The sequence below is a fragment of the Agelaius tricolor genome, unplaced genomic scaffold (genome assembly GCF_023055355.1).
Source record: "Agelaius tricolor isolate 1412-34295 unplaced genomic scaffold, bAgeTri1.0.p SCAF_4, whole genome shotgun sequence".
NCBI classification, from domain to species: Eukaryota; Metazoa; Chordata; class Aves; order Passeriformes; family Icteridae; genus Agelaius; species Agelaius tricolor.
In genome coordinates, this window is record NW_027269264.1 from 15,026,632 (window position 1) to 15,042,871 (window position 16,240).

The 16,240-nt window shown below is 44.7% G+C and overlaps 1 protein-coding gene across 2 annotated transcripts in view; it reads right to left on the minus strand.

Moving 5' to 3' along the window:
- Positions 1-16,240, minus strand: part of PSD3 (pleckstrin and Sec7 domain containing 3) — a 116,305-nt gene that overhangs the window by 72,237 nt on the left and 27,828 nt on the right. For both annotated transcript variants that reach the window (XM_071424704.1, XM_071424705.1), the window contains 3 exons: positions 15,660-16,040; positions 2,504-2,710; positions 2,318-2,398 (listed from right to left, as the gene is read on the minus strand). In XM_071424704.1, the coding sequence (XP_071280805.1) occupies positions 2,318-2,398; positions 2,504-2,710; positions 15,660-16,040 (669 nt within the window). The remainder of the gene's footprint in view (positions 1-2,317; positions 2,399-2,503; positions 2,711-15,659; positions 16,041-16,240) is intronic.

Sequence of the window (16,240 nt, forward strand, 5' to 3'; positions counted from 1 at the left end):
TGCATTTTCTTTCAAGTATTTTTCAATACCTCCTAGAATAATTTTCTGCATTATTTTACCAGGCACTGAACTGAGACTGACAGGCCTATAATTTCCAGGGTCAACCTTCTTGCCCTTTCTTGAAAGTTAGACAGTTTCCAATCAACTGGGATCTCTTCAGATGCCAAAGACCATTCCAAAATCATTAAGAGAGACCTCACAATGACATCAACCAGTTCTTTGAGTATTTCTGGATAAATCCCATGTGGCCCCATAGACTCATGAGGATCCAGATGGAGCAACATATCCCACACAAGTTCAGGATCAGGTGGGAGTTTATCATTCTCACAGCCATGGTCCCTCAATACACTGAGCAATTCTGCATTGCCTTTCTCTATTGACTCATTTAAAAAAAATCTTTTTGTTGTCCCACACAAGTACTGGCAATGTTCAACTCCAGCTGAACTTTGTCAGCTGGAATTTTCTCTCTACAGTGGTGAGCAGCAAATTTGTATTCTTCCCACATCACCTGACCCTTCTCCCATTGGATGAACACCTTCCTTTTTTTAGGTCCAGAAGATCCCTGGTCATTCAAGTTAGCCTTCTGCCTTGTCTGGATTTGCCTGCCCCTGTGCCCTTAGGAGGTGGTGACCAGTACTGATGGATCCCAGCACCTTCAGAAGCATTTTCCCATGGAACCTTACTAACTAGTTCCCTGAGCAGCCTTAAGGCTGCTCTCCCCATGTCCAGGGTTGGACTCCAGAATGCACACTGAGAGGAGCCAGAGCAGCAACACATTCCCTCCTGTCATCCTGCAGAGGCTGCAAGAGATGTACTCAGGAGGTGCATGGGCAGCATGAATCCAGGGAATGGTCAGTGAAGGAACAACCTTTCCCAGGTCTCAAACCTGTCAATGATGCTGCAAAATGCCCTCCCATAGCTGGGAGGTAGCACAGATCACAGCAGCTGTCCCCAAAATGCTCAATAAACCACAGCTTGTCAATGAGCCAGCAACAAAGCACTGTTTCCTCTCACTCTGCCAAGCATGAGGTAGCATGCCTCAGTTTCCTCAGGCTTTGGAACAATTCTTTTTCCCCAGCTGCTGTGGCATGCGTAGGGCATGTAGGTGGCAATTACTGTAGCTACTCTTGAAACCTCAACAACCCCTTGACTTGTTTAAGTCCTACATGAGCCTGGGCACATTTTAGAGAAAGTCCTAACTACTAATATTAACAGGAGATCTACGGGGAGCAGAGGCTTCCTAAATATGTGCCACAAAGCAATTATGTGTTGGATTTCACAATTTAAAAGAAGGGTATATTTAGCATCACGCTTCAGGGGTGCTGAAACCTGGAACGGAGCAACAGACCTCCCACTGCCCAGCAGCTCCCACCTCACACTGAGCGGGTGCTCCAGCTTGGCTCCACTCCCCCTGCCTCAGGACCAGGCGGTTCATGTTTGTGCAGACATGTTCCATTTCCACTGCCTTCAGCAGGCAGGACTTGGTGGGTGCCTTTGATCTGTTATGGTCTCATGGCATCAGATTCCCAGAAATGCATTTGCAAAGGGGCTAAGAAGTGTGTGCACATCTTCTAGATTTTCATTAGAAAAAAAATTCCCCCTGAAGTAACCTCAGTCAAATGAGTTAAACTCATTTAAATCCCCTTAAACGCCAGAACACCAGCAACTGGTCTAACAGGCCACTGCTACATAAACTTGGTGGTTTGACTTCCGAAAAAAACCACTGAAAATAAAAATTGTTGAGGTCTGATTCGAGTGCAAAAAGCAAAGAAAATGGAAGGGCTGAGTCTTCAAATACCCATGCCAACAGTTACCAAACTCACTACAGCTTTTTCAACATAGCAGCTTTTGCTGTTCTGCACATTCCTGGATTCCTCAGGGAGACACAGAGAGGGGTGCTGCCAAACCACACCAAACCCTGGTCTTAGTGCACTGCAACAAAGTGGGGTAAGCTTCAAAAGGCATCAGCCAGAGAGTCTGGGCAGATCAGCTGCAAGCAACACTGTAATTCCTCACTAGCATCTGGCAGACTACAAGTCCCCTGTTTTGCCAGTGACTGGACACTTTTCTCCAGCATCTCAAGGACCATCCCTAGACAGGTCCACCCAAATATTTCCCCCTCTATGTGGCCACCACTCCAGTAGCGCTAGAGTAGGGTAGCACACAAAGCCAAACAGAAGAGGAAAGCTCTGCCCCCAAAATACAGTCCTCTCTTCATCTTCTTACATAACAAAAGGACAACCATGTAAATCAGGACAACACTGCAAACAGCACTGTTACTAAAATAAGAATATGAAGTCCATAAATGGAACTGTACCTGAGTGAACAGTCCAGCGTCATGCCTGTGAAGTCAAAAAATTTAAGATATTCTTCAGCCACAAGCTTGCTGAATTCATTGCTAAAGAAAAGTGAAGAAAATATGTAAAGGTTATCATTCAAGAGTGAACCCCTCCAGAACCATCAATAAGAATGTGGCTAAGCATGTACTCATATCAGCACATACTTTTTACCCAAATGTTTTGCCACATCAGAGCGTTTGAATCTGTCCAGATGGTAGAGGCGCTTAGCCAGGCGCCTGGCTGCTTCCAAATTGCTGCGGCTGCCATTGCTGAGGTCATGGACAAGGGCTCCAGTGGCATCTTTCTCCTGAAGTTCACTGCTCCCCATGGCTGCACTGGAGTCTAACACCACATTCTGTAGGTCAAGATTGCTGTGAGATTAAAAGAATATGGAAAGAAGAAAAATAAGATAACATTAGAGTTTACTTTTAGAACAGCGGGCAATTAATTGTACAGAGGGAAGATGACACAATGTAACAAAATCCACTCAATTGAAGAAGCAGTGTCCAACAGGGACATTTACCGAGCAGTCAGCAAAAGTTAAGGGCTTTTAACAAACAGCCAAATAGTCCAAACAACATGGACTTTCCTTCTGACTGTGCTAAGTATCCTCAACTTGGGCTCACTTCAGAGAGAGCTCTATGCTATTATCAGCCTACAACTGCAACTGCACCAATGCTTCTTGCATTAGTATTTTTTTACACAATTGCCTGCTTGGCTTGAAGAGGCCTCTTTAAAAGCAGGAAATTAACCATTTTCCAGGAGAAATGTAGTGATTAAGCTAGGATGATCAGTTACCCCAAGGTGAGTACTTGGAGTAAAGGAAAAAGTCCCTTCCTCATTCTTCCCTAGTTGTCCTGGAAACAACGCAATTCCTTAAATCTAAAATAATATCACCAGAACTCTCAGTGGCTTCTGTGTCACCCATGAGCAGTGGACATCCCATGAGAAGGCACTGCTAGAAAAAGGACTCAGAGCAAGGAAACCAGTTTGGATTATGAGAGACACAAACCACCCATGCCAGCCTGGTGAACTCCTTGCTTCCCTCCTGCTCCCTCATGGTGGCAACTATTTCCCTCACCAGCTGCTCAAAGTCAAAATGTTCAGCATGGCAATCCCAGGGCACTTCAGATAAATCATGCACTTACAGATTCCTCCCACCTCTAGAACAATAGGAGAGCTCTGGCTGAGCTGTGTGCCTGCTTTGCTTCTCCCATGAAAGAGGCAAGAGCCCGCCACATCAAAAAGCACACCCCCACATACACACCCCTGCACAAAGGCAGACTTTGAACTTCAGAAGAGCTTTTCTCTGATACTGGTATGAAAATTTTTGCAAAATCTCAGCTCTGTGTATGTGTGTGCACATTTGACAGCATTTCTATTTTTATTTCTACATTTTTATACTATATAGAAATTCTTTTTACTAAAATGCCATTTACACAGAGATAATGAATGATCAGCAAGGGTCATGCACAGGACAGATACAACTGGAATGAGTTAAAGATGACTTTGTACACACAGCACTTTAAACAACATACCACAGCTTCACATACCACTGTAATTTTCAGACTTGACAAGCCATGGTTAAAACAACTGATCTCTGTGTTCCAGTAACAATTGTCTAGCCATTTACTCAAATGTCTGCTAGCCACTCATTAACTCCTTAAAGATGAGACTTCATAAAAGGTGAGTTTAAAAGAAAAAAAAATAGGTATTCTGCATGCCACAAATCATCACCTACTTCCTTATCTCACTTCTCATGCATGGTTTAAGAGAAGGACATGTACAGAACGGAGATTTGCCCATTTTACCTCTGTTTCCATCCTTTCAGGACTTCTACAACATCAGAAATATCACACATTCACCCTGTGGGTACAAATTCTTATCAAGTATCTGGGGAAAACAGAAACCTAACCAGTTCCTGCAAGAACTGGGGATTTGCAATTATTTCAGTGTAAATAAAATGGTGCTATAACAAAAGGGAGTCAGTCTAAACGCTTAGTAGGAAATAAATACTATAAATACAATTCCAACAACACTGGCCATCAGTTATCCTAGGAAAGAAAAAAAGCACCTCCTGACATCATTGTTGTGGAAAATGCCTCCTTGGCCCTATCCAAAGCCACTAGCAAATGTCTGAAATTCTCTGAATTTGGCCTATACCAAACTTGTGAACAAAGCAAATGATAGAGTATCCTGATACAAGCCCAGAGCAACACTTTGTCCATTCAAATCAGGGATGACTCATTCCAACCTCCCATCTCTAACAATTGACAAGAGCAAGGCATACCCAGGTGAGGTAACAAATCTGCAGTCTGTAATGTAAAAATGCTGCTTCAAAAGCCATAACAATTCACAGAGCCTCACCTCACTATGTATCACAGTCCTCTTTCACCACCGCTCTTTATTAAAGGTAGTATTTATAGCACTGAAAGATGGCCAAAGCTGACAAGAAACATCTGTACCCTGCTAGCAACTAGTGCCCTACGAGATTCAACATTACCACAAACCACCAAAAGTTTAGAAAGAAAGGAAGTGCCAGAATCTGCCACTTGGTGAAATTAACAGTACAGCAGCTCCCAGCTTCTGCTTTGCCTCTCGGAACCATGGCTGGGATGTGAAGGAGGAACACCCAACAAGAGGGAGGGTGTGCTCTTTCCCCTGTTTGCCAAAACTAGTCAACAGGGCTGCATAAGAAAAACTATCTTCCAACTTCTCCATTCTAAAGCTCCACACTGACTGAGAGTGCCCATACATGCATTGAAGAATAAGGGATACTTCCTTCTGCAATTCCAGTAGTTAATGCTGACAGTTGATTAACTTAGTACAAAGGGGGGCTAAGTAAGTACTTTTTGTACCTAGTGCAAGAAGTAAGTACTAAGCTGAGTACTTTTTGTACTCACAAAGTACAAGTACAAAAAGGCTGTCAAATACAGGTTGTCTGTAACGTAAGTCTTTTGTTCAGGGGAAATGACAGATTCTTAGCAGTAAAGTGAGACTTCAGTTCTCAAGTGGCTTTAGGTAGGTAGTTTCAAGACTCAGTACTCATGTCACTGAGGACTTAGGAAATGCAGATGACCTGTGCATGACTACAGTGCAAGCTGCTTCCAGAGCAGGATATTTTAGCAGAGTACAATTGGTATTACTCAGGAAAAGGCTGACGTCTCTTCTTACTTACAGCGCTTTCCAGGTCCATCATTTTCCCTTCTTACCTCAGTTTACTAATCTGCTGAACTCAATAATGTAATGTTTGCCTCCCTCTGTAAAGTGCTTATAACGAATTCTAATCAAGAGCTAAGAGCAACCAAGGCTGAAAATAGGTCTCTCTTCTGCAGTCTACAGTTTCTATACATAAGAATCCACAGCAGCATTACCATCAAAACAGTGCCAAGAAACAGCTTTGTGATGCAAATCAAGACTGGACATGGATTTCTCATGCAGCTTTATTCTTTATCACATAAAAATAAGAAACCTCCACTGAGAAACACAGGCTGAAAAATGCAATAGATTATATTCCCCCTAATCCTAGATTCAAGGCTAAAAGGGATTGTAATGATGTTGCTGGTAATTGCCTGTCCAGCAATGGCTGCTGATTTTTATCTAGAGACACTTACACTAATCTCTGCTATCAGAAAACACAGAAAACAGAAGATACAAAAAAACTCCAGACCTCTCTAGTATCACAGCACATGAGCTTTGGCCAGAAACCAGGTTTATAGACCGTGGTATTTCTGTCCCCAGCAATGCACTTCTGATGCATCCTTTCTCCTTCTGTCAAAGCATCCCCACACCCACATGGAATGCACAGAGGCTGTGACCACCATATCCAGCAGAAATTACAGGAATTCGATAAGCAGCTGCTGTGGTAAGTGCAATACTTTCTAACAGTTCTCCAAGCTCGCAGTTAAAACATGTAAGCTGTAGACTCTAAGCTGTGCCAGGCTTTCCAGCTTTCCTGCAATACACTGTAACTGCTAGGCATTTCACTTGTTTTCTTCACTTATTCCATTATACACCAGTTCTACAGTGATTTAGCTCCCAATGCCAAACTATCTCAATCTTGCCATGCTCAGAACTCAGCACACTTGATCTGTTTGTGAATATTCTAGATTAATTTACTGCCCGCCTTTCCCATTCCAGGTCCCATCAAAACTGAAACTATACACAGTAATGTTTGACTGAAGAATGGCTGCAATTTCCAGAAAAAACACAGCAAGACCAGTAACATAATGATAATGATACAGGCACCTCATATCTCAGTGGTCCACCCTCCCAGACAACTAAGCTTCAGGAGAAAACCCCAGTCTGAGTGTGAGTTTATGATGCCTTAAACCTTGGTATGCTCTTCATTTTGTAGCAAATCCATGGAGAAAAAAATCTTTGCTTCATCCCAAGGAAGAAAAACCTATTAGCATTTTCCTTTAAGGAGTAAAGGCACTGAGCAATTGGCCCAGCTGCTAACAAAGAAGTGATGTTCAGAGTTGACACTGAGTGGCAGGGTGTGACAATTCAGCCTAAGTGCTGTCCTCATTACAGCCACTCCAGTGATCCCAGCTTGCCACTGCCTTTCACTTTTACCAGACTGATGCACACCATATGCTCTGTGGCACATGGACTCCCCTGGATGCATGTGTTTCTTCCCCAAGGAACACTAATTCATCTGGCATACATGTCTGGAGGGAGTGCACTGGTTGCACCAATTGCAAGGGAGCTTGGATTAACACAGGGCTGGAGCCTTCACAGACTTTTTGGAAATAGAGCAGGAGGGAACAGGAGGAAAACCAACTCCTTCTCTCAAATAATGTGCATACCTTTAACATCAGCTTTACTCCAAGGCAAGCTGTGTCAGGGATTTGCCAGCAAAACACATCAGAGCAAAATGCAGCAATGATTAAAAGTAAGGAAGGGTGGAGAGACATTCTGGCATACTAAAGCTAGGGCCAGAACCAATGTTATTTTCACGGGGTACGGTGTCCACTGGGGAGCCACACTGAAGCTGATAATCACCCACTGCAGGACAGTGTTGGCCCTGTTGTTTTAAATGCTTTCACTCCAAGCCTTCTCCTCCTGGTTCTGAAACAGGACAGCATTCCATCCATAACCATCAACTCTGTCCATGAAAAGCATGCTCTAATACTAGTTCAACAGGCTCTCAGAAGGGACAAATCAGAAACAGTCAGGAGCCTGCCCCCACTCCTCCGCTCCACCCTCTATGTCCCGCCCTGTGGAAATAAATTCCTGGTCTGCAACCCTTTGGAGAGATGTGGCTGTTCAGTGAATGACATCCTTTCACATTTCAGAGCACACCAGATATAACCAGTGGTACAGTCTACACTTGTTTAAAAGGACCTGTAAAGCTGTGCTTGAACAGTCCAGCTCTGAAAGGAGCAGGGCCACTGAAGAAAGTGAAGAAATCCCGGTACCAGTGGGATGTGATGACTCAGTTCCTGCTACAAATGACCCGACCACACAAACGGGCAGGGAACTGCTGTGCTGCAGTTTTGCTGCAGCTCCAAACCAGCTTCTTCAGGGCCAAGAGAGAGTGAGCACAAAAGCACTTCAAGCAATTATTTACCTTGCCAGTTACCTTCAGCTCCAGGGCTCATCCAAGATAGGTCATAGGAAGGAGAGAAAAATAATAAAAAAATAAAAATAATGCCCTTTCCTAGCAAATGACTCAGTGTGCTATTTTACTCCAAATGGTTTAATCAGCTTTGAAGTCCTACGTATGGATTTTCTTCAAAGACATGCTTTGAAGTAGATCCCTCTTTGAGGACTGACACAGCTGCACTTTGCTGCAACTCAATTCAGTGGGTGTCTCACAAGCACAGCATCAGCCAGGACATACAAAGCGAGGACGATGTCCATAAGCCAGAGGAACCACCAAGCATCTATTAAAAAGTACCTCAACCTTGTCACATCACATGGAGAGGAGCAAAGTTAAAAGTAACAATCCCTGTAATCCCCTATTGGTTATCAATAAAATACATATGCAAAGTCAATTTCACAGGCTGAAATGCATGCTGCTGCTCAAAAATAACCTCTTCTTTCCTGTAATAATTTGTCTGTTTCTTTCATTAAAATAATTCCTACTGATTGTAAAAAAGGGAGCTAGCAGCTAAAGCATTCAGAAAACACCATTTCTGTAGGCTTGTGTACAGCAAATGCAATTGTCATTACAAGATCACAGCATTAGAACAAGAAGTCCACCACATGCAGGGACAAGATTGCAGCCCTTCCAAGAGACAGCACGTACTTTATTACACAGACATGCTGGCCCACTGCCACCTGAAGTACAAATGTCTTGCTAAAAATACTTCAGGTTTGATTCCATTCTGACCTTACATCGCTATGGCAAGGGTCAGTGCTTGCAAAGGGACACTCACCACCTTAATGTCACCATGCCTAGAAAGTGAAAAACTGGTCCTCACCACAGGGGGTATCCAAAGGCTCCTCCCTGCAGTGGATATTTGACATGCATAGACACATAGACTGGTCTCGAAAGCACTAGGATTGTCCCATACGCAGAATCTGATCCACCTGCCCCAACAAAAATAAAAACCAGACCAAACAAATGCACTGCATACCTATGACTTTGCTGAGAAAACACTCAGCCCCTACATGTTTCGGGAACCCTCAGGCTCTCCCGTCAGAGCCCACCCACTCCAGGTATCAAGAGCCACCAACCCTGTGTTCAGCACCCACATAACCCTCCTTCCCTACAATGCTCCTGGCTGGGTCCTCCAGGATAGGACCAAGACTGGGAAGATATCAGAGGACTTTCCCCCCCACCTCCATGCTTGGGCTTGGTTTAACTGTTGGGAGACTGGCTCAGGAAAAGCATATTAACCAGGGAGCTGGTCCAGCTGGTCCTCCCTGGCAGGGAGCAAAACAGACGCATAAAAATACATGTGTTTACACCTTTCAGTTCAGGCTTCCCTGCAAATGTGCAGATGAAGCACTTGAGCACTGGCACTAGTATCACACAGGAGCTTTATACTGAAACCATGCAGCAAAATGAAACACCTGTCCTCAAAAAGAACAGTGAATAAAGAAAAAAACAACCACTAACCAACCCACAGCTCACCCAGCTGTGTTAGCAGGGAGTCTGCATGCTCTGTGTGCCCTGTTCTTCTCCACCACTGCTCCAGCATCACATCCAAAGACATGCATGCCTCCCTACGCCATCCTACCAGCTGCCAGGCTCCGTCTCTCCCTATCCCAGCACACACACACAGGAAGAAGAGACTTAACTGGCAATAATGTGGAGAGGGTCTTGACTAGCAGCCAGTCGTGGCTAATAGATGAGATGGCTCAGAGCTGGCAGAGACGCCTCGGTTTTGGTGAATCAAGCCTTCCTGACCTAAATGGCTTTGACTTTAATGGAGATGTGCCAACAGATGCCAGCTTAAAGGCTGAGCTGCTGACAGCTCTATACTGAGGCGCTTTGTGTAGCAAACTGATCAGCTGCTCCACTTTGGTTTTTTCTTTTTCTCTTCTGTCTCTGTCAGCTCCTGGATTTCTGTTGTGTTTGTTTTTCATTTTCAGAGGAGGCTGGGAACTGAAGAGGCGAAAAGTCAGCAGCCCTTTTTTTCCATAAAACAACAGTTTATTTAGGAACTAGAAGCAGCTTTACAAACTCTCACTAAACTACTGCTCCAAGGACCTCATTAGCCAGAGTAAAGGCAAACTCGGTAAAGCGTATCTCCAGAGCCTTGATAAAGTGATGACACTTTCCTGGAGGGAATAGCAAGGTGAACAGCGTAACACAACATTTTAGAAGTTACTAGGCTGTGAAATAACAAGGCAAATCCTCAGCTATCAAAATGTCAGTGGTGACAGAAATTTACCCTATGAACTGTGCCACTTCATCTTTACCTGGATTCAACGTACACCTGTACCAGCACATTGTGGTTAGCAGTGGCCCAACAACTGACAGAGGCATCAGCCCATGTGGCTAATGTAGAGCCCAGCAAACGAGCTCCAATGCTTGTTTGCTTGCTCACCAGCTGCAGATGCATTTGATGCATTTGCTTTTCTAGGACAATTACCAACACCATCCCTCTGAATAACTTTCCTTATGCTGGGTATATGGTTGGCAGCAAATACAAAGTACCATGTTCTCACTGACCTATGTCTCCTAGATTCCAGACTCTGCCATGAGCTGAGGCATGTCTGAAGGTGAAAAAACATCCACTCGCAAAAAACAGGGATCTCAGCAGATTTCACACTAAATGAAAAAATTCAACTGGGTCTCAAAGTGAATCTTCAAAGTGAAAAAAATTCTGCTACACCTCCATCAGAAAGACTAATAAAATGAATGTATAAAGGTTACATATTAATTTCCAAGTACTGAGTCTTGTAACCACATGGAAAAATCAAATAAAATCTACTTTGGACAAAAATACCAGTGTACAAACTGGAAACCAAAATTTTAACTGGCATGCAGTTATTCATAAACTGGGAAGAGACTTAGAGAATTGACTCAGAGAGAGGAATCAAAACTGAATTTATTTGTCAACAAAGTTTATTGTCTTAAGGAATAAGCAGCGTGCCAAGTAAGAAACTGCTGGAAATTACCTATACACGGAAGAAAAATATCCACCATGGGAACTACTACAAGAGGCCCCAACAATTAAAAGTAACCTGGTACCCATGAATTTCAGGCTACATTCTTGTGAATTTATTTTGAGAATTGCCAGATTGCTTTAGGGAGTTTGTTTTCTTCCCCTCTTGAATACATATGCAACTAAATTTGTGTTTGCATCTCTAGGAAAAAAAAATAACAGGACTTGCAGAATTTGCTGAGCACCAGCAGTTTTTTGAAGATTATGGCAGGTGGCAAATATTTAGCATTTTTGAGGATTAGGAGTTGCAATACAGACTTTTTATTTTCTCTCTGGATTTACAAAAAATCTTGGGCAATGTCCTGCCAACAGAAACAATACTTCCCAGGATAACAGGAAAAGGCACTTATGGCAGGGAAAAAAATGCCCTAAGTTTTTTGTTGTTGTTTTGTGAGTTTTTAAAAATTTATTCTGACTCTAGACTTCAAAGGGAGAGGGAACGGAAAACCTGCTGTTAAGTGTGCAGTATAAGAAAACACCAAAAAGAAGTCTAGTCCATAAAGTCTGGAAGTATAGAGATCATCATAGACATAATTTTGCACTTCGCATTTAGTCACACAGATGCTTTTTCTGGTATACATAGAAAAAATAACTCCTTTTCCTCTCAGGTATATCCTACTGCTTTGGAAAGTAAGATATACTTATTTTACCCACTCTTTATCCAAGTCACTCCACTCTGACTTAGATCACCAATTTCAATCAATTTGCAAATGATTACACCTAGTCCAGGCAACGCAAACTCAGGCTCAGTGACTTGGTAGCAGCTTGCAAACAGTTTTCCTTACTGCCTCTAAAAGACTTAATTCCCAGATAAGAAGGCTGAGCCTTGATGGCCTTAACACAGCCCACTGGCATGGGAAGGGAGGAGTACAGCACCTGGAGCATGGGTGTGGCAACGACTGCATGCCTCTGTAAGGATAACAGAAAGACAAGGGCACCAAACACGCTCGAAATGCAACGTCCTTTTTTAAATTACAAAGCTTCATTACACTGGCAGCCAGCGGCTCAGCCTATTTCATGAGGATCCCATGGTGCTCACACACACAGCAAGGCTGTCGCTCAGCTCTGAAACCTCACACACTACCCCTCCTCCCTCTGTTCTCCGACCCCCTCCTGTGGAAATTCAAGGCTACTTCAGCTGCAGAATTTTTTTTTTCCCCTCAGAGGGTTAATCACTACAAAATGACAATATTCTGAGTTGGAAGGGACACAAAAGGATCATCGACTCCAACTGTTAAGTGAAGAGCCCACACAGAGATCAAACCCGCCACTTTGGCATTATTAGCACCATGCTCTAACCAAATCTGAAAAAGAATAAACTCCACCCCAAAGACACGAAGAGTCCCAAAAGAAGGCAAGTTGCACACCCTTCTCCCTCAACCATCCCTCCTCCACTGGCCAGGCACAAAGGGCACATAAGCTATGCCAGGAAAGGGCTACTTGCAAAAGTAAGTCTGCCTGCTGTGCAGGAAGACCCAGAGGCTGCTGACATCCCCCTACCCTAAGGAAGCATGGCAGGTGGCTGTCAAAGCAGGCAGGTCCATCATACAGTTCTTGCCAAGACTTACTGTGTTTAACCACGGCCAGCAGCTGACAGGGAGGACAGAAGGAATGAAAACTTCAGACACCTAGGAGCTCATAGGATCTTGTAGCCTGCAAGCCTCTAATAATTTTTTTTCCTCTTTTTTTTTTTTCAGTCTGTAGGCATGTGACCGGCCCTCACATACCAGAGTTGACCCCTCCCAAAGCCAGCAATTTCCTAAGAGCAGAGAAGGATGTTACCCTCCCGCTAATTCATTAGGAGGCCAGGCCATTCTTTATCCTTATGCATCAAAAGCTCACTCCCTGTGTGAGGTATGCTCTGGATCCCTCCGGACAGGGGCAGAAGGGGCTATGGTGCTCAGCTACTTAACAGGAGGGCATGACTACGGGAGCCCCGGCTCCTCTTTTCCCAGTTGGCACACGGCTTTCAGTTTCCAGGTGAAAAACCACCAGCTCTTTGCTCTCAAGTCGGCCATCCCCTTGTGCTCTGGGCCAGGACTGCTCGTGTTTCACACTGCTTCCCCAGTTAACTAGTGCTGGTACTTGGAAGCATGCTCCCTCCCAGACACTTTTTATATCGCCGAAATACCACGGCACAAGGCACTGCTGAGATTTTGGTTTCGGTTTTTTTGCTCGCTCGGGTTGGCAGTACCGTTTCCGGAAAAGGCGAGGGGTCTCATGCTCCATGCTGTCCCGCACTGCCACACTACACTGCTCCCAAATCCCCCGCACCCGAAACCCCCCCCCGCTTCCCTTTTCACTTGCCAGTATCCACATGCCGAGGCCCCACAGCAACCCCCACCCCTCTGGGAGGGGCTTCTCCCGCCGCTCTCCTGCAGGCGGGGGGCGGCGGGAGCGGGGAGCCCCGGCCGGGCAAAGCGCCGGGAGCGCCCCGGTGGCACCGCGCGGGGCCGGGCACGGCGGGCGGAGGGCTTGCCTCCCCCCACCCTCCTCCTCCGGGAGGGCTGGACCACTGCGGAGGGTGCCCCCGCTCCTCTGCAGTGCCAGGCAGGCACTACGCGAGAGGAACTGCAGCCCCAAGCACAACCGCAGGCTCATGGCACAGTAGGAAACGAGAGCTTCAGCAGCAGGCACAGAGGCACCATACACGCATCGCACAGGCAGACTTAGGTAAACCTAAATCTCGGATTGCTTCAGGCAACACAACCGCGCGCGTTGAAACTCCCTGAGCCGCCAGGGCTTAGGAGAGGAGGCTATTTCTGGTTCACCTGAGCATCACCATGACACACTGCCTTGACCCCTCTGCGATAAACCTCCCGCTGTCCCCAGCACGCACACACTGCTTCTCACCCATGAGCTCTTAACACCGTGATTCCCCACTGGCTACAACAAAGTAGTACTCACGACCCGTCAGTCGCCTGTCAGTCACCACCCAACATACGCGCCTGGTGCAATACAACATGATATTGGAATACCGAAGGAGGAAGAGTGGTGTTAGCTGTGAGATTACTGTTGGGAGGATTACTCTGTTGGGCATACTCGTGGCTAGCTATCTTGCCGTGGTGACATTCTCTACTGGCACCTACCCTAGGTGAACCCTTGAGACTTATTCCTAAACAAACTAGGAAACACTCTTTTTTTTCCTTCTCTGTTTTTTTTTTTTTTTTTTAATTGAGGAAAAAAGTATTTTAAACATCTACTGCTAGTTTATCAGTATGGCTGCAAATCTAAACTAAAAATAATTCCAAGCGAAATCCACACTAGGCAGGCACCTGAGATGTGAATCATCTACGCACACCTTATCTTTGTCATAATTTCTGTCCTGATGAGCCAATGTAGGCCTTACTTGACAGTATCTTTTAAATATTAGATTCTGCAACTATAGGGTAACAGAATCAGGATCTGAATGTGCTGCTTGTTCTCCCCTGTCCACTTTTGTCAGCCTTTGGTTTTGCTGTAAGTCAGGAGCTGCAAGTCTCAGGACTGACCTCAGTTTCTGGCTCCATACAGGTTATTGCAGAATTAGCAGTCACTTATTGCCTATTGGCAGGCACCATGCATGCACAAGATTTAAACACCTGTCTTAGTGTCTGATTGAGGGAAAAATATTTTAAACTCATAACATCCTTCTGCCTGCTGTTTTAAGAGCAAACTGTACCTTAATCCATAAAGCTATCAAAACTACTTCTGCTCAAAGGACTTCTTTCATTTTAGCACAAAAGAAATAGAACAGATAAAAGATCTCCCACCTTTACTCCCAGGAAAGCTCTAACTAGACTAGTCGAATCTAAGGAAATAGTCCTAGGATTCTTAGCTAACATCCTGTCTCTGGAGGATGAAGACCAGAGGCATCTTTGTCACTCACAAGGTCCTTCACCACTTTGCAGGTGTGTTCATCTTCACCACTCTGCTCTTAATTCAACCTCCCACTTTGTCTGTGTCTGCCTTTCACTATCCCCACTCTCTTAGACAGCACACTATAAGAAAAGTTTGCACATAGAGTGATTTTCTACAATTGTACAGTATTTTCTGAGCACTCAGCCTAGTTTTTTACTTCTCACATGACTCTTTCTTTTAATAGGCTTTCTCATCTCTCCTTTCACCTAAACAGAAATTATTAACATTTTTGCAGTGCTTGCTCCTCTTTCAGTAAGTGCACAAACAAAAGAGGCAGCTAACCTGTGAATGTGGTGGGAGCAAAATCTCATCCCAGCAGAAGTAAGGTTCTAAACTCCCACTGGCCTCAAGAGAGGAAACACTGTGACAAAAGACACATCTTTAACATCCAGATCACAAACTGCATTTGGACAACTCATTTGTGCACACAAAGTGTTACCACTCCTAAAGTTGCTGCCAATAAATTCAGGTAGGCACTGTAGCTGAACAAGGTGCATTTGTAACCATAACTAACTCCTCCATAGACAGGTCCCAGAGATATGATAATACCAGACAGACTTTTATCAACACATCAGCATTGCCTCATAAACCTTCATAATGTATATTTGTCACTCTTCTTATGAATGGCAGGTTTGGATGGCTCATTTCTCTCCTGCAGTCACCCTGGAAATTACTCTCTGTAGAAAATTAGAAGTGTTAAAAGAGGCAAAACTACACTGTGACAGTACACTGAAGCAAAGAGAGGTTGGGGAAAAATCAGCAGGCACACAGAAAGCTCACCCACTACTTTTACCTTTCCAGATGAGGGACTTCTGTGACATCTCCTTTGAAGAGTGTTTCGCTTACACCCCTTAAGCCATTGGCGATTCCTTCACCACATCCCTTCACCTCCCTGTCAGGGACATCCGTCTGCCCCACAGCTGATGTCCTATCTAAAAACTGTCCACCCTCCTTCATGCGCTGCTGGATCATGGGAGTGAGTGGCATCTCAAAGCTGAAGTAGCTATCAGGCTCCGAGTACAATGTCTCCAGAGATTCTGCACTGTAGTACAAAGATGCATTGTCTAGGATGTTTTCAAACTGTGAGCTGTACAGATCAGTGGAGACGTCAGAGTGCCTCTGCCCAAGGAAATCTTCATATCCTCCTGTGGTGGCTTCCCGCTCCTCCACCATCCTGAAAATTAACCAGAAACAGCTCATTTCAGTTTGGGGGCAAGGTTTAGACTTTGGGCAACTGTTCTCACTTTCCGCCTTTCTGAGCAGAAAGGTCAATGCAGCTTTATGCAAGAGAGGGCACTGCAGGTAAAATGCTGGTTTCTCCTTGCACTACCTCTCTTTATGACTGGCATCATCTCCCTCTCCAGGGACATAGAA